General features: G+C 42.9%; 1 protein-coding gene and 1 long non-coding RNA gene across 6 annotated transcripts in view; one reads left to right on the top strand and one right to left on the bottom strand.

Moving 5' to 3' along the window:
* The window catches only part of LOC129685448 (uncharacterized), a 142,590-nt gene that overhangs the window by 113,374 nt on the left and 10,552 nt on the right, over window positions 1–18,664 (top strand). For 3 of the 4 annotated variants that reach the window (XR_008721488.1, XR_008721489.1, XR_008721491.1), the window contains 2 exons: window positions 623–826; window positions 16,980–17,083. This is a non-coding gene — a long non-coding RNA (uncharacterized LOC129685448). Of the gene's footprint in view, window positions 1–622; window positions 827–16,979; window positions 17,084–17,306; window positions 17,439–18,664 lie in introns of those variants that run through there. The other variant, XR_008721490.1, reaches the window with a different exon arrangement.
* Window positions 1,514–18,664, bottom strand: part of Ctnnd2 (catenin delta 2) — an 894,554-nt gene continuing 877,403 nt past the window's right edge. Inside the window, exons 20-23 of one of the 2 annotated variants that reach the window (XM_055618984.1) lie at window positions 16,749–16,875; window positions 12,511–12,642; window positions 7,159–7,232; window positions 1,514–3,449 (exon numbers count right to left, since the gene is read on the bottom strand). In XM_055618984.1, coding sequence (XP_055474959.1) covers window positions 3,189–3,449; window positions 7,159–7,232; window positions 12,511–12,642; window positions 16,749–16,875 — 594 coding nt within the window. In that variant the 3' untranslated portion in view covers window positions 1,514–3,188. The remainder of the gene's footprint in view (window positions 3,450–7,158; window positions 7,233–12,510; window positions 12,643–16,748; window positions 16,876–18,664) is intronic. The other variant, XM_055618985.1, reaches the window with a different exon arrangement.

The raw sequence follows: 18,664 nt of genomic DNA, 5'->3' as shown, positions 1-18,664 counted from the left end.
CTCCACCCACCAGATGGTATCTAGTTTCTTCGCACAATAATTGTACCTCAGGAAGCACAATTCCTGGGAACGAGGGGGACAGTGCCACACAGCCAAGGAAAGCTGAGGTGAGAGCAACAAGACATGAATACACAGAGCTTTGTGGGGCTGTTTGTTTTGCTGCTTTTTAACTCTGCCTCTGACTTTGAAATAGCAGCTTTCTATTATGTCTTCTTAATACAAAGAGGTTGTCCCTGGTCAGACTTCACCTAGATTGCTGTCAGTTATGATGCTATGTCACGTGTTACCCTAATTCTTATAACTGTGCTATTCTATTGCTAAACCAGGACTGTTAATAAGGATCAACACACTCAGTAACAATACAATTGATCCAGTATTGAAAGGTCTTACTTCATGAGCTAAGTAACCGTTGTTATGGTTATAACTATGCCAAGTGTTTCTTACCTTCTGCTGATGACATTCTCAAGTGAAGGGGGTGTGTTTTTATGTATTTTTCATACATAAAGTCTGGATTTTATCTATTAAGTACGTTGAGTATATTTTCTATTATAAGGGTTGACTAAAAAAAGGAACATTGGAATCATGTACATTCCTCTGAAAAACACCATTTTCTTTTCATTAGGGGGATCCACATTATAGAGGCTTCTGACGAACTGAAAGGCAGCCACTTGGGATGAGCGTGTTGCACTTGGTCATCAACATAATGAAAGCAAAGGCAAAGAAGGGTCCCACGCCACCCTGTTGCTTTATCCAGCGCCATTTACAAACCATGACTCAACTTCTGCCAGTGGAGCCTATGGGGGCTTTGGGCTACTTCACAACTCAGGTGAAGCCTTTTGATTGTCAGTCATTTTTCTTTCCTGCACAGTCTACATTTGCCTCGTATCTGTATATGTACATATTCAAAAAAGAAAAAAATGGTTGGCTTAAATAACTTTGATCACTCTAAACATTCTCTTATACCTCCATCTCTGATGCCAGGAGATACTGTATGAATTATTTAATCACATCCTGGAGTGATTCACTCTTAAAGAACCATAGATAGCAAAGACATCCTTGATCTCCAAGAATTGCTGATGTGAACAATTGAGACTCAAAGTAATAAAGAAAAGTTTTTTCTGAAAGAAGGAGATCCTCAATACATGTGTCTATTTCTCTCTGGTTAGCTCTAAGCAAGAAATTGAGAAGAGCAAACCAGCTATTAGGCTATTCTCTGCTTTGATAAACATGACTATTCCATTCTATGACACAGGCAATACAAAGTGTCCTCATCCTTGATGCTACATATTTATTTTTCTGCATGGATGGGAGCACACTTCTTTGAGAAAACCCAGACAGTACTTAATACACAAATTAACACAGTATGCAATTTATAGGACAATCCACAAGTAAGCTTCTGCCTACTGTTCTACTCTGGAAATTAACTTTCCATTTTCCAAACTTTGCACAAGCAAAGTATATTCATATCACTGTTAACTTCAAGAAACCCATTTCTTTTAGACTTTGAGCTGAATTAAACTATGTAGAGAAAGGGGGGTTGTGTCAAGTTTTAAAGGAAGATGGCAGCCAATTTTTTTCGTTATTTATTTTTTATTTTTTTTCCAAGAACAGTTAACATTTGCCAGGCACCTGTTGGCCTCAGTCACTTGCATCTAAAGAGCAAAGCTAATTTACCCACAGCCCACGTTCTCTGAAATGGTTAGCCTTATTTCTTAGCTCTGTTAATCACTAGTCTAACGTTAGCTTCAAGTTCAGTTTTAATCATCTAGCCCGTAATTGTCTACTGCTCCCTGCCACATAAACAAAGAACGTTTGAGAGGGAATAAGGTGAGCAGTTTACATCTTCTATGGATACTTCAAGTAATTGGCCCCAAAGTGAAACTATCGAGCTGACCATGGTTTAGCATGTTCTGAGGGCATAAAATATGGAAGGGATTGACCTGTAGAAAGAGTTGGTACCCAAGAATGTGTGAACATGTGAACATCCTACTTTACCTCAGCTGGCCTAATATCCTGAGCCCCTAGATGATGACAAGATACATTACAGAAGGAACAAAGTGAGGCACACTGATACCGAAAAACAAAAGGCTCATACAAGATGGACAGCGGATGAGATTGCTTCTATCCAAATAAAATCCCACACAGGTCAGCTTTATACGTACACTGACACACACCCATACACACACACAGACACACAAGCAAGAATGTGTATTTTGTAAGATTGGTCCATGGAAATAGACATTCTTAGCAAATGTGGATGACAGATCAATTGGAATTTATTTTCTTTTAACACTGTATCATCATAAAGAAAACTGGTATAAATGAAAAAGTCTATTTCAAATATCTACATCTAAAATTTTAGGCAGTGAAAAAGCACTTTGTTGACAAGGAGTGTGGATGACGTGTTAGCTGGGAGAAACTGCTGGATGCCTTGTTTAGTTGCCACGAACAAATCACATATCAGAACGAACAATACTGCTAAATATTCCTTTTTTTCCTGTTTTTTTTTCTTTTTTGTTAAAACATACTGGGGGAAAGAAAAGAAAAGAAAACTGGAAATCCATACATCTTTCAAAAGTTTGAAATTGAAGCAATATTTAGAACCATTGATGAGGAAACACGGTGGCATTGGTGTAATATACACAATGCACTCTTCGTCTTTAATCTGTAATGTACATCAAATACTTTACAACAATGCATTAACAAAAGGCAAGAGACGTCTTGCTGTACAGAGGAACCCCAATGCAACTTGAAGCCTAGAGCCACACGGATGAAGAGAGTAAACAAAGCGTGAGAAGCCGTCCCCCATAGTGTGTAAACTATTCTGTCTTGTGCTTAGCGATAACCTCCACGCCACCACCCTGACTGTCTCCTCTCTCCTTCCTTCAGCCACACAGACTATAAAGCACTTTAAAAACTCTATAGTTCAAACTAGAAAGGTGTTGAATACGGTTACATTTAGGATTGCGTTTAGCTTCCTATTGATTTCCCAGTTAACTCTCGATTCATTTAGCTTTCTAAAATAGCTCTGAGTATTTCTTTCTGGTTATCACAGCCTTCCTATGGAACAGGCTTTAACAAACTAAATTTGCAGGGAACAAAAGAAAAAAAGAAAAGAAAAGAAACAGAATGTCCTGTGGTATGCATGCACATGCACTGTTCCCGGGAGTGCCTCGTGTCCTGGCTCCTCACACCCAGGAGTCAGGTGAGGCCGGGTAGTGGCTCGTTTCATAGTTCAGTTCACTGTAAGGACGGGCAGCGGAGTAGAAGTCGACATAGTTGCCAGTGGACTTGAGGCCCAGGTGCATGGTGTACTCGCTGGCTGGAGGGCGGTGATGGACCTGGTCCTCAAAGAAGGACTCATCGTAGTTCCGTGTGGAATTCTGAAATGGCTGGTAGGTCTCGTAGTCTTTCCTGCTGGGCTCCTGGGGGACAGGCTGTGCGGAAACCTGGCAGAGAGGAAGTGCCGCTCTGGGTTAGTCAGTTTCCTGGCTTGCCCTTTCTCCCCGTGCCATTCTACCACCCTGCATAAAAAGGGCTAGGGCCTGCCCCAGGTTCTCTGCACACAGTACCAGCGGCTTGCTCTTTCCATGTAACTTGACTTTTTATTTTCCATTTCATGTCTTTGGGGTACAGATTGGTGATTTGATGTTGGCATTCAATGTGTTGAGTAGCATTTCAACCTCCTCAACCACATATTTTCTTATTCTGGGAATCTTCAAATTCCCCTCATAATTCTTTATAAAGTACACAAAACTCACCATGAAGGTCACCTTGTGGGACTGTGGATTTGAGTGTTTATTCCCCCTGTCTCATGGGGGCTGATGGGTCCTTATCTGGCATCTTTTTCTTTCCTCCTCTTCCTTCCTACTCTTCCTATCTCTGCTGACCACTAGTCTATTTGCTTCTTCCATGAAAGCAACTTGGGTTTTAGCAGCCATGCATAAGAACAAGTACACTTGGTCTTTGTGTTGTCCTAGTCAGGTAAGAGAGGGACTGGGGAGAGTCAGTAACTGGTCCAGGGGACTAGGGTGATGCATCAATGAATAAAGTACTTGCTATGGAATTGAAGACTAGGGTTGGATTCTCAGAGCCCAATTAAAGTTGGTAGGTGTGGTGGCAGGCTATAGCCCCTGCACTGGGAAGGCAGAGACAGGGGATTCCTGGGGCAAGCTGGCTAGACAGGATTTGTGGTTCTTGGTTTTTGTACTCATTAAGCAAATCGCCCACTCCTAAATCCTGCAAATGTCCATGGCGATTTCTGTCTCTATGAATTTGCCAAAGTTTGGAGCCTCATGAGAGTGGAACCACATAGTATTTATGCCTCTGAGTCTGGCTCTTCTCTCTCAGTATGTTTTCATTACTTCTACATGTATTTTTATAATATATCTTAAGAACACATAATATTACTTTGAATGTACATACCATAATCTTACTTTGAATGGACATACCACATTTTGTTTATCCATCTGCTTTTGATTGATAATTGGATGCACCTCTGTCTATCTGAGTCCCCTGTTTTGTCTTTTTGGGTATATACCTTGGATCAGAAAGTAACTCTATGTTTAGCCCTTTGAGGAACCCCCAACTGTTTGCCATAGCAGCTCTGCCATCTTGTTAGGTGAGCTATGGAGTAAATTCCATGGAATAAAGATGTTCATTTTTATTTTTTCTACATTTTTGACATCACACTCAGATGCTGCACTATCAAATAAGCTGGAAATGTGCAAGGTCTAATGGCCACATATCTCCTGCTTATAACACATTGCTGTGATTGTGCAAGGAACTGCAGCTTCCCTGTGGTTGGTTCACTCCAACACACCTGCGTGAGTGACAGGACCTCAGACAGACACACACTCAGATATTCTACTCTCTAGAACCCAACTGTTTCCTAAGACTTGGTGCACTTGAAAACTGATTCAAGTAAAGAATGCTACAGGAACAGTGGCTTACATCTATAATATCACCTATGAGGAAGGCTGGGGTGGAAGGATGCAAAGTTTGAGGCCTTGGAAGGTTCAAGGCCAGCCTTGGCAACTTAGCAACACACTGCCTCAAAGTAAAAGTTTAAAAGGGCTGAAGTGCAGCTCATTGGAGAAGTGTCTGCCTGTCAGGCACAAGGCCTTGAGTTCAATCCCTAGTTCTTCAGGCAGAATCTGAAGCTATGTGCTAGGAGTGGTACTGCAGTACTCTCTGGTGTCTCAGTCCAAGTTAATACTGCCTGTACATAGCCTCTGTTTGATGTAGGGTCTAGAAACATTCAAGGGTCCCAAGAGCCTTGTTAGAAGTCAAGAATTGGTTCCTTCTCCTTGACTGTAGAAAGCATAAGATAAGGAACATTCCTGGGCTGATAATATATTAGCTGCACCCCCACATACACCGTAATCTCTTTCTGTTTTGACTGACTGTAGGATTCCTTTTCAGGTACCCGACCCTTCACTTTGAGCAGATGTTTTCAAGGTGTGGAATGAGAGGGATCCCATAGCCAGTGTCCACAGAGATGTACAAAGCTCTGTAGTTTGTAATAGCCACGATGTCTGGCATGGATTACAAAACACTCTGGGAAAGATACAGTTTGATTACTTTTCAGCAGATTCAGTAATTTCTTATTAATTTTACTAAGGTTCAGCGTGGTAGGCTCCTTTAGAAATGGGCTTAGTTAATAGGTAGTGATTTGTAATTAGCGGGGTGTATGTAAATGAATACCTCTAATGGCCTGCATATAATTCTTCTCTCAACTAAGCGAAACTCCTTCTTTTATATGTAATTGATTTATATCAGCAATCGATCAGTTCTGCACAGAAGTGGTGAACTTCATCACAGTGGCCTCCCAGGATCCCCCCCCCACACCGCCCACTAGTGGTGGTAAATGCATGAGATTGCAGTCTGCCTGTGAACATCTGGATGCTCATAGAGCATTAACCTCTGCTATCCTGAGATGCTGGGGCTGAGAGGAGTTCTGGAAGCAGCCTGAAACATCCGGGTCTAGCAGGCTGCATGCATGGGAGGGTACCCTTCCCATTCCAGAAATAGCTGCACACTCTGCAAGACTGTGCTGCTGTCCAAGCCTGCAACTCTCAAAGGCCCAGTCAAAAGGCTTGGAAACTTGTACAAGGCACTTGCCAGAACTCACTGTCTATCTTTCAGTGGGCACCACCTTCAGTATTGAATAAATTGTTCCTTTCTTATTCGTCAAAGTGTCACAGAAGTATATATATATATATATATATATATATATATGTTCATGCTACATTGACCTGTATCTGTAGCTTCCATCCGTTTACTTAGTCATCTGTCTGTCCTTCTGATTCATACTTGGTGAGGAAACAAACTCTGGGCAGTTAATCAGCCTTCCTAAGGTATCATGGTAAGTGGAACTGTGGAGCGAGGACCTGAGCAGTCCCCCTTTCTTCCCTGTGCTAGCTCAGTCCTGGGAGAGCCACTGTGGTCAAACCTTGGAGGGCAGACTTCACTGGGCTCTGTAATAAGAAAAGATGTCTTCTTGAGGAGATGGAAGATGTATGGTTCCTCTGTGCTGGTCTTAGCAGCCAGGGGGTGAGGTGCTAGAGCCAGAAATGTCCTAAGGAGCTCCGACCCATATTCTATTCCTCATTAGTATGATGGGATACTTGAGGCTGGGTAGTTTTATAAAGGAAAGAGGACGATTTATCTCACGCGTCTGGCTTGCCTTAATGATGACTTCAGGGTAGTCGGCAGGGAGCTGTCTATAGTGCAAACATACATGCACGCAGGAGAGCAGCTGGAGATGGGAGTCCCCCAGGAGTGGGGTGGGCTCCGTAGAAAGCTAACTCTCAGCCTCATAGGAACTACTGTAGTCATTTTCAGGGTCAACGTTGCCAGTGACCTTCCCTCAGACTCCACTTATTAAAGGTCCTACATCCTAAACACTGACACACTGAAAGTCATAGGTCCCACATCCAAAGCACGACAGCACCACAGTGTGAAACCTACTATCTACTGCCAGGCAGGAAGAGACTATGAAGCCACGGGTTGCTCTGAAGCCTGCCACTGCGCCATGCGCATGTGTTTTGATGGATGTGAGGTATAGGTTGATTTACTCCTTGAAAGCCCAATTTAGAATTTTAGGCCACACAAGTCATTAGGAACAAGAATACAAACATGCTGCTTGCACGTCACCTGGTTGTGTTTGATGTCTTCAGCGGGCGCACCATATGAATTCCTATACAAAGTTGAAACTCCAGTGTTTTGAGCTACAAGCAAAAGGAAAACAAAATTATTAGCAATAAAGGCCAGGTTCTGAGTGTGGAATGATGGGTACTGAGGCAGGTTCTTGGCCTGATTTGGCTTGGTTTGTCACGGACCATTCCAAGTAGAAGGACCTCTTTGTCCCAAATCCCCTTTTACATATTCAGATAGAAGAGAAACCCCACTGTGAACTCCCATAACCTGCCAGCTTATTCTAATAACGTTTGCATCGTGGACAGGGTCAGGGTGGGTGCGGCAAACAGATGGTCATCTTGCAAGTTTTATTGCCTTCTTTCCTAGTAAATACCCAAGGATAATAAAAGTGTGTCACCTGAGCTGGAACATGCACAAGCCTGAATCAGCAGCTCAGCTTTTAGCTGGAGAATGACAAGAATGCAGTTTCTAATTTGAGTGCACACACATGCTTGGTCATCTTTCAGACAGTCCATTCTCCAAGGCCGGAAGGCCATGTAGATGGCACCATCTCAACGTCCCTTACACATCTGGTCATGCGGGTGAATGGGAAGCTTCAGAATTCTGTTATGTACAGAGTTGGAGGTCCATGCTCCATCTTTTCACATGCCTGGCTTCTAGGTGAGAAGAGGAAAGGTATTCTGTTTCTAGAAGAGGTGCCCCTTTTCTTAGTTGGTACCTTGCAGGTACATGCCACAGGCCCAGATGAGGGGCACAATTCCTCTCACATATACTGAGACATCATGGCTTAAGAAAGATCTGTAAATGCTACTTGTCCAAGGTCAATAGGACACACACACACACACACACACACACACACACACACACACACACACCACATACCCTTTAAAACTATCCCTGGCTTTCAGAATGCAAGGATAATGAAATTTATACACCACCTACTTTTTTAGAATGATAATCACACCACGGCAGAACAGCCTACCAAGATTTCATTACACACCATTCATTGCTATCATGATTGTCTAAAAGGCATAGAGTTGTTGTGTAGTTAAACTATTGGAAGATACTGCTTAGAGAGTGAGGGTGAGCTCATCTTTAACTTTCTTTTTAGCTCCCATGTATGTTGCATCCACAAGGAAGTGTCCTCATGCATGGAGGACAGAGCAGAACATCAGATGTTGTCCACTATCATTGCTCTCCAACTTATTGCCTTGTTGCTAAAGTGGAATCTCGCCATTTTGGCTAGAATGGCTGGCTAGGAAGAACTCCATATCTGCCTGTCTCTGCCTGTCCAGTTCTGGGGTTACAGGCACACGCAGGAATGCCCAGCTCCTTACATGAATATCTGATATCCACACATAGGTCTTTACACTTGCAGAACAGGTATTCACTGGCAATTTCCCCGGCCCCTCATTTTCAGTTTCATATAACTCTGCTACCCTCTCTGACTAAATATACATTGCACCTATATATCTTACTGTGGAAACAATCTTTCTCCTTGATCATCGACTCTTCCTAGTGGACCCAACTTCCTGCCTATCCTGTCTTCTCTATTCACCAAATCTCCCACAGCCAGGGGCATCCTTCCATCTTACAAACTGGATTATGCCACTCTTTCTGCTTGATAAGACTCTAGTGCCCAAGCGCCACATGATTTGTCCCCCACTCGCTTTCTACCATACATATTTCTTACCCATCCTCTCTTAGCCACCCTGCTCCTCGTTGCTCTAATGAGTGAGTCAAGTCTGTGTGATTTAGAAAGATTCTACATGCAAATCTTCCTTTATTCCTGGTTCTGAGATCCGGTTGGTATTCAGTCATCAGCTGAGATGAATCTCTGTTGCTCATGACATGCAAAATTACTGTTTCTATTTGGTCTCCTCTGTCTCATTATTTGTTCAGTTTTGTCATCACACTCAGCATCATGTGATATGACCTTGTAGAAGAACGTGTTCATTGCTGACCTTTGTTTATTGCTAGCCTTTATATATTAGAACAGATGACCCATAAAACAGTTAAGTATGTCTTGTCTCCTCTGTTTGTGTGTCTTTGGGATGGTGCTGCCTGGTCTTGGTGGATTTTCACAAGGCAAGAGATATAATTAGTGAATGATTGATTGAATGCAGCCATCAACCTTTGAAACTGATCTACCTGCCTAACAAAAACATGTTGATGTAAATGCCAGTACAAGGTCAAGGTGAAAGGCTTGTATTTCCTTTTTGGAATAATGCATTTTAGGGGGCTGGGACATCTGTACTATTATAACCTTAGGCTCTTTCCACATCAGAGACTTGGTTTTGAAATAGATGTTTCTGTTGGCTGCTCTGCTCTCAGCTCTTTAGCTCACTTCCTTGTGTTGGAGAGACTCTAGCTGAGAGTGAACTACGTTCACTCAGGTGTACAGAGTGGAAGGCCTCAAGGATGCTCTTCATACACCTAATTTCTAACTGAATGGATTAGAATGGCTTTAAAAGGCATAAGAGAGACATTGACAAAAATGGCAGATATCACCTGGTGAAAAGGTAAGTCCCCAGATAAACTTAAAAGTTAGGCTATGTAACCAGGGATCAGGAGGCATACAAGAGGTTTCTAGGCAACCACAGAAACATTAGCCAGCATCCTGCATCAGCTTGACTGCACAGCTGATGCTGGGATTCTGAGGGTTCTGTGGTAGTGGAAGAACATAAGGGGATAAGTATTCTCTGATAAGGTATTCTCAGAGACATAATCTAAGCTAGAGAAAGAATGCAGAAGAGAAAAGCAGTGGGATGGCTGGGATGAAAACCCACATGGATCTGTATTTATAAGGTACACACTAGGGTATGACAGCACAGGGGAGGAACTGTGTCAACCACCAGCTTTTCCACGATGTCTTTGAGGGCATGCCCATCATTTCCCACAGCAGACCATTCTTTCCATTGGGGAATGGTAAAGAATCACCGCTGCTCAAGACCAAGAAAAATGGAAACATCTGAGTTTCTTCCACAAACCCTACCACACCTGAGGTTTAATCTTAAATGAAAAAAAAAAGATATATAGTTTTTCTATTGAGGTCCTAAGAAATCTGATTTTATAGGTGAATTCCTGAATGATGGGCACTTCCCAAAAATTCCAGAGTAGAAGTTGGTGAAGTAACTTTTCTCTGCCGTGTGATGCATTGGGTACTCTTCTGGCATGGCTGGCCATTCAATTCATACCACATACAGAAGGCAAACACTACTATCAGGCTCACCATCCAAGCCACCACTTTCATCCTTGCAGGTACCCTGACTCCACCACTGCCATTCCTGCCAACATATTAATATTCACTGTCATCACACCCATCGTTTCACCTCCATCATTACTGACACGTCATCTCTGCCCTCAACAGTCTGTCAGGGAGCGGGACTCCTGACATCTATCACCCTTGCTAACACCTTCGTCTCTACTACTCATTACTGTCACAGTCCACTAGTATCATGGTCATAAAGCCACCAGCACAATGAGATCCCCTTCTTCATTATCACAGAAGCGCTAGCACCATCTGCACTTCTCCCACTCCGCTTCTCTCATACCAATACAACCCCTCACGGTCACCCCTGCTTGTTTTGTTCCCACCTCCTCTCACCTCTGCATCTTACTGCTTCCACCACCCTCACTACCGCCCTTGATAACACCTGTTGGCTTCAGAAGACCTTTCTTGTACAAACAAACTCAGTAAAGAGCTTAGGCTGCCTCCAGGTTGGCTAGAATTTGAATTTACTTTTCAGGTAAGCCAGAGCTGAACTGTTTGAGCCTTTAAGTAGGTTTAAAGAATTTCATGTATCTAAATAGCAGAGTTGTCAAGATCTTGGCCATTTCCTAGGCAGGAGGAATATCAGGCACATGATACATTTTATGTTTTATTTTACTGTGTGTGTGGGCAAACTCATTTACCACTAGAAGCATTTCAACATAAACATATGACTCTTAAAAGCCTTAAGGATGTTCTACTGGGCCAGAGAGTTGAAGAACAACACTAAACTTAAATGATAATAATATTATCAACCTTACAATTATTCTTGTAACTATAATCTCCATCTGTCACCTCAGATTTCCTGTGGTGTGGCTACCAGGGCAACAATCATTATAACTGGACTGGTTAGATGAATTTGTTGTCACTACTAATTCAAGCTAATTAGTATGAATTAGATTCTCTGCTGGGCACCTCTGTGCTTGGGACTCATTCTCAACTTTCTTGGTCAATGTTCAATGATGCCTAGAGCAACATTTATGGGGGCAGGAAAAAAAAACAGTGAAAAGAAAGGATAAGCTATGGTGGCAGAATGAATTAGTTTCTCCCTCTGAATAGGCAAATCAGGATCAAGGGTGACATGTACCTCTGTGGGGTCTACACATGGAGGCAGAATGTAGACCTGGGGGTGAAGATGGGACACATCTGTTTAGTGTACATTTCTTTATGAAGCTGTGCAGGGATAACACAGAACACACTGCTCCTGGGGTAAATACATTTGTTATTGCAAAAATTTATCTTATCTGTCCTGGGTTTGGGAGACATTTAATAAATCATCCAATTTGTCTACTCTGCCTCCCTGCAGGTCTGTGCATAAATAACATCAGAGACCCGTGACCTATGCTTTTTAGAGTACTCAGAGTACCTCTGTGAGTCTTCAGGGTTGCCCCCTTTTCACCCCAGTTCTATCAATGATACGACCACATGATCTTCTTTTAAAGGCCATTACTCATGGTGTATTTTCAGGAGGGGCTCATCTTTTCATCCACATGGCAAAGAATTATGTAGGTCCTCTGTTGTAGTTTCGTGACTCAGAGAGTCTAGTTTTAAAGATCTCAGACCCTACAAGAGCCTCCCACACTCCAGCTCCTGTGTTTCATCTCTACACCCACATACTTAGAGAAGCAGGGTGTATACAGTGCATGAAGACAGCTGTAAATGGCCAAAGAAAACTGTGCAAAAGAAGATTGGGAGTTAAGGCTACACTTATTTACAAGCTAGGGTGAACCAGGCATTTTGGGAGGGGAACGAGCAGGCACAAGTGTATCAGCTCTGTTTGACCTCCCCAGTGTCCCAGCTGATAGGATGGAACGGTGATGGTTCTGACTGAGGTACGGATGACATCAAAAGCTCATCCATTCTCTATAAGCTTCATAGGCATCTCTAGGTAAGAGATGGGCATCACAGGAAGAAAAGAAAACGCAGGAGTCCTGTGGGGGCCTTGTCTCCTTCCTCCAGCTCCTGGTACTATCAAGATCTCCAGTGCTCTTGTCAATCATCCTGGCTACAGAGTTCACTCTGCTGTTGTAAGCCCTGGCTTCAGCACTGGTCCCAGCCCAGCATGTGACTGTGCTCACCTGTCATGGCGTCTTTTCTGGAAGTGTGTTCTCCTTTAGTTCCATGGTAAGTGGCATTGTTGCCAGTAGACTCATAATCTGTTTTCCTTTCTTTGAGGCTGATCATTTCCCGAGGTGAAGCTGGGGCACTTGCTATATCAAGAAATGAGAAAGGTTATTTTCTGCATCTCACTTCATGGTTTGCGTGGATTTTTGCATAAACAGTTAGCCTCACAAATACACATGGCTCAACATATATCAGTACGGGTACATGGATTGTTTATCTTTCCTTATTATTATTTTTTGCTTTTGTTGTTACCATCAGTCCATGGTAACCGCTGCTTTATCATAAGTGGGTCAGTTTGACCTGGAGGCTGGCAATTGAGGACTACACCCCGGAGTCATCTTCCTTGGGGAGAAATGGTGGAGACATAACTTTCCCTAAGTGTACAGAAGGCCTTTAAGAATGAAACTGGTCTTTTGAGTTCATTCTCATTCCCTTCCCTCTCCCCCTCTCTTTCTTTTTTAATTAGATATGCTTCAAAGGACTTGTTATAGTTTGAGCATCCCTAATTTGAAAACCCTAAGTAGAAACACTCTGAAGTCTGAAACCTTCTGAGCACTGACAAGACTACCGAGGTGGAAAATTCCACATACCCCACCTCATAGCACAGGCTGCACTCAAAGCACTCAGAATAACTTAAACCTTTGTGTACAATTAATGCCTGGCTGCATAAAAGTTCTGCAGGGAACACAATGCATTTTGTGTTTAGACTTGTGTTGTCTGCTGAAGATATTTCCACGTATGAAATTCCATATAGGAAATTATTCTAAACTGAAAAAAAAATTTTTTTTAAATGAGAAACCTGAAACATTTCTGGTCCTAGCCATTTGATTAAAGGATATCAGATTCATGTTGACAATAAAGAATCCCCAATGAAAAGATATGCCAAATGAGTTCAACATGGAGTTGCCCAGCAGCTGCCTTATATAAGGCAAGAGCAGAATATCTCATTAGGGTGTTTGCTATGCTGAAGCCATGGCACACACCAGGCTCTTCTCGGGCAGTCTCGGGTGCGTGTGAAGAATGCTTTTTTTTCCCCTCACAGGACATTTTGGCTTCAGCTCTCAGGGTGCTCAAGCCAATAATGTCTCACACAACCCTTAAGTTTCAGCTGCTTATTGATTGCTGGGAATGACGGATGTACCTCCCCATCAGCCATGTTTCTAGAAGAGATGGGTTGTAGGTACAGAAAAGACCCCCCCCCATGGAATTCCATGTTTTTTAAAGTAAGCTGGCACCAGAAACATGGAAACCACAGCTAATGGGATGGCTTCGTAGCTACTTAACAGTGAGCCAGTGTAGAGATGTGGGAAGAGTCAGGAGGCAGCAGCGTGCTACAGGGTGCCAGGCCTGTTTCCACCATGATGGGGACATCATATGCAGCATGAGGACCTCAGCCATGGTGTTCTCTTATGTTCCATTTTCCTCTGAGTTCCTGGATACCAGGGCAGTGCTCCATAATCTGTCTTTCCCCAAAAATCTGCTTGAGAGTTTAGGGACCCTTCCCCAAATCCTGAACTTTCCTTGATTTAAAGTTTCCATGAAGAAGCCTTGGAATCTGCTCCTAAGAAACATACCAGGTTATGAATAAACCTCTGTTTTTTTTTTTTAACTGGTTTTTAACATAAATCCCTCTTTGCTGGTGTCAAAGCCACTTTTCCAGCCATGGTTTACCTTTCAGAGCTCCATTGACACTCTGTGCAGGGCTCCTCAGCCCCAGCACACAGGACTTGCCCGTACCCTAAATGTACCTTTTTTCCATCATGTGAGTTATTGGATTCTGTCAACTCAGTAGACTCTGTGTGCCAATCCCTGTGCCAGACGCTATGCTATGCTTGCTAAACCCAGGGAACCCCTGAATAGGGAACTGGATGTGCAAAGACATTAGAATCAGAGTTGGAAGTTTTCAGAAGTCCGATCCAAATGCTGGAAAGGTAAACAGGTACCATTTGGCTGTCCCAAAAGAACTTCACTGCCTCCCAAACTGATCAAAATGAAACTAGGGGCTCACTGCTGGTCTCTTTTGGTGGTTGAAGATTTCCAACCCTGCCTTTTTATATCAGAAAAAATCACCAAAATTCATAAAATATAGATGCTTGAGCACCACACAATACAGGTTGAATCAATTCAGCACCCAGTGGAAATCTACAAGCGTTGGACATGACAACCTGCAGTGTTCTTGTCTCTCAGTGATCAGACTCCAGCGCTATATTTCCCTGCTATATAGGGACTTTGGCTCTTCAAGAAGGGATCAGAGTCTGATGTAGGTGAGGAACAGAGCAGGGCTGAACTGCTGTCCATTTTAGGCTGGATAGAGACAGAGAAAAGGGGTACTGTGGTGGTAGTGGGGGGAGGACATTGCATTTTATGTGTCTTGAGGCTCCTGAGCTTGAAGGAAAATTACTGCAAGAACAACCAGGTTCCAACAAGCCGCAGCTTGGCTGGGCTCAATGCACTCCTGCCTGTTCCTGTCCCATTGGCTGCTGGGGTCTCCTTCTACCACCTCTCTCTTCTGCTTAACCTGTCCTTCTTCTGTCCTTGTTCCTCTGGTCCTGGGTATCCTTGTATAGAATCTGGCCATTTAGGAGTCTGTGCTATCAATCAAGAAGGCACAGTATTTTGGAACCTTTTGACCAAAGCTTTTAAAATGAGAGCGTAATATTGCACAGATGGTGGTGTTTATTAAGCTACATGAAGTGTGTAATTATCTCCTGAGACCCTGCACGCGTGATGCTTTGAGCCTCCAGTAAATCAGGATTAAGCTCCAGGAAAGATCAAATCATGCGAACAAATGTTTATCAGGTGTCTTGATGTGCCTGGCCTAGGAAATACCAAGGCAGAGCACTTGTTGAATGGACCCCCATTCTTTCCCTTGCTCTTCTACTACAGAAGTGCCAACACCTTCTCATCCCTCTCTCATTTCATCCTCCTGACACGGATTGGTTGACTTTAGATCTTAGAGCCATTAACCAGCCACCTTCCTTATATGCCCTAGGTGCTCTTTAAGCCTTCAGAATTATAGAGTTAGAAGTACGTTTGTCTACCTCTGTGCTTCCAAGTTACAGAGAGTTCCTGACTCTCATCTATGGTTGGACCAAATGTCCTATGAACAACCATGTCTTGAACACACAAACTTTCATGGAGTTTGGAGAGGGTAATTGATTTCACTCAAATTTTCTCTCTGTTTCTGCTTTTCGTCAACCCTGTGACAGTAAGCCTGATGTAAAAGATTGCGTGCAGTCATCCTCAAAGTGGCACAAAAGCTACTTTGCTGGGCAGATTTTTTTATCCAGCCTTCCAAGATGCTGTCTCAAAGACCAGGATTTCCTCAGTGGGGGTTGCAGGCCAGGGAGGGCAAGAGAAGAATGTCACAAATAAGAGCCTAGATAAAGAGGCATGCGTGAGGACATCTGATTATTTCGTCTTCACTTATTCCCCAATAAAAAAATAAACAAGCAGCTGGGTACGATGGAGCACACCTGTAATCCCAGTACTCCAGAGGCAGAGGCAGGTGGATCTCTGTGAGTTCAAAGCCAGTCTGGCCTACAAAGTGAGTTCAGGACAGCCAAGGCTACACAGAAAAATAAATAAATAAATAAATACATAAATAATAAAATAAATAAATAAAATAAATACACAGGCTTAACACCTTATATACTTTAGGAAACAGAACAATAGGACACTTACATTACTAAATAACACACATTTACCATTCATATTTCCATCTAATGTTCAGGATAATTCAAAATGACTGGAAAATCATATAAAGTATTTTAGAAACAAAACAACTAAAATCTAAATTTAAGTGATTAAGGATTTGGCAAAATGAGGAAAAATCAGGAATAAAAGTTGGTTATGATACAAACATATTGATGATTTATACGTTATAATAAGTGAATTGGGCATAGGATAGTTGGAAACACTTAGGTAACTCTGATGTGAACCCTTGCCTACTTCCTTTACAGTTTTCTTTCTCATTGAGTGCACTAGGGCATTCCATAGACAGGAAACAAGTTCAGCCTAGACTGGCTCTCAATCTGTGCGTGCCCAGCAGGGTTGCCCCCTCAACAGAACATGCATCCACATACTACCCAATGTATGAGCCAGACAGCTATTCTCAGTGTGGTGTTGAGATGGGGGGCTGGGAATGAGTCCCTGGGCTCAGAAGGAAGCCAAGGCCTGAGCTGCCTCTTACCTGAGCGGTTGTTGGGAGACACACGCACAGGAGAGATGGAGGGTGTGCGGGAGGAGGAGTAGGGCCTTTGTCGATCCCTCTCGATGGTTGAAGATGAGGCTACAAAGTGATATTGAGACCATCCATCCTGCAAAAGACAGCACACTCTCATTAAGCAGGGAAGGACGGGCATGCTTCATCTCCTGACTCTGCCGAGTTCCAAGCCTATGAATTTGCAAAACATTTCTGCAGGTGTCAGAAGAGATTATGGATTTTCATACATCATCAAGGCTTAACCCACAGGAATGCGAACTGAGGATACACCTCTTCCTCCTCCAGACTGCCTGGCTGAGAAGGTGGGTGGTTTGTGTCTGCTTCCTCCCCCCCCCAAAAAAAAAAATTGAATGAATGGTTTCTGTGCCAATTATTCTGTGTCAAATGCATTGTTGAAGACAAATACACTGTCTAGAACGTCAGATGCCTCAACATATCTGCTTTGGCCTCCCTGGCTTCATCTCTGCCTGCTTGTTCTCCATTTGCTAGCAAACCTTTCTCAAGTGTTGATTTTCTTATTCTCAGGGCATATCTGTGAGCAACAGAGTCCTGGGACAGCATCCTGTCCTCTCTCTTATTCATCCCATTTACATAAATTCCAACTTCTTTCTGGGTCACAGAAGGCCCCACCCCCTTCAGAACCCCTGCCTCAGGACCTCAAAGCTCTGGTAAGACACTGGATGATAATACATTCCCTGGAGAGCCTGGACATTCCACTTCTATTTGAGTAGCCTCAGAACGTCTCCCAGCACATCTCTGTTTTCCATCCCATCTTCTCCATACCCCACCGATTCGTCTGTCTCCCACCACATCTTCCCTAGCCTGCCGATATCTGGTCAGCATATGAAATGCATACATTCTATTTTATAATAAGTCCCATACAAATGAATCCCAGGTCATATTGTGAATTCATAGAGAATAAAGAAGAAAATTAAAACAGCCGATGACAGAGAACTCTTGTTAATGTGCCATAGGCTTTCTGTTTTTTCTTTTTCAATTCAATTGTATTTCTATCAAAGTACTATCCCAAGGAGTGCTGGCATAACAAGAAAGAACACCAGGCACCTGCCCTGCTCTGAGTTCCCTCTTCACAGAGGTAACTCTTTCCAACTCTTTTAGTACTAATTTTAAAAAGATAATATTTGGATTTTAAAAGTTTGATGTTCTATGAGGAATCATTGAAAATACCAATAGATGAAAATTAAGAACAAAATTCATACTCCTTTTAATATTTATCTGATTTTGATACTTCCTGCTCTTACTCATACAAAAAGGCAGGGCTAGAAGTACACTTTTTGAAAGAGGCTACCTAACACATCCTGGGTAAGTGATGGTGTGGTAAGCTTCTCTTAACAAGAGTCTAAGAGCTGGATTCCATAGAGAAGAAAGGTAGTGTGTCCACTCAAATCAAAAAAGGAAACAAGTTAAAGATACTGCTATTAAAATGTGATGTTCTTATATATGGACGAGAAAACAGCAATTAAAAGAGCACAGAGCACTAGTGTGGCTGCGCTGTGTAATGCAGTCAAGGAAGCACTTTGCAGAGTTAACACTCTAGGGGTTATAAGGTGCCACGCACTAAGGACAGAAGTATGGGTTACCTGGAGGTGGGCAGTAAGGTCAGAGGCAGAGTTTCTAAGTCAAGGGAAAAACAGATGTGAAGGTGTTGGGTTGAAACAGAATGGTTGCTATGCCTGAGGAGTGACCAAGGGTATAGTAAGACACATAGCCTTCTGAGTATTGAGAGCTGAAGGCAGCTTACAGATTAATAGAATAGAACCTGTGGCTCTTGGTGGAGGAAGAGAACACATGAGCAACTGACTGAAATGGAGGTCCTGGGGAGAAGTGGAATGCTTGAATTTCCTTTTTTTTTTTTTTTTTTT

The sequence above is a fragment of the Psammomys obesus genome, unplaced genomic scaffold (assembly GCF_907164565.1).
Source record: "Psammomys obesus unplaced genomic scaffold, mPsaObe1.curated_primary_1811, whole genome shotgun sequence".
Classification (NCBI taxonomy): Eukaryota; Metazoa; Chordata; class Mammalia; order Rodentia; family Muridae; genus Psammomys; species Psammomys obesus.
The sequence above is the reverse complement of the archived record's forward strand: the minus strand, read 5'-3'. Positions and strand labels throughout refer to the sequence as shown.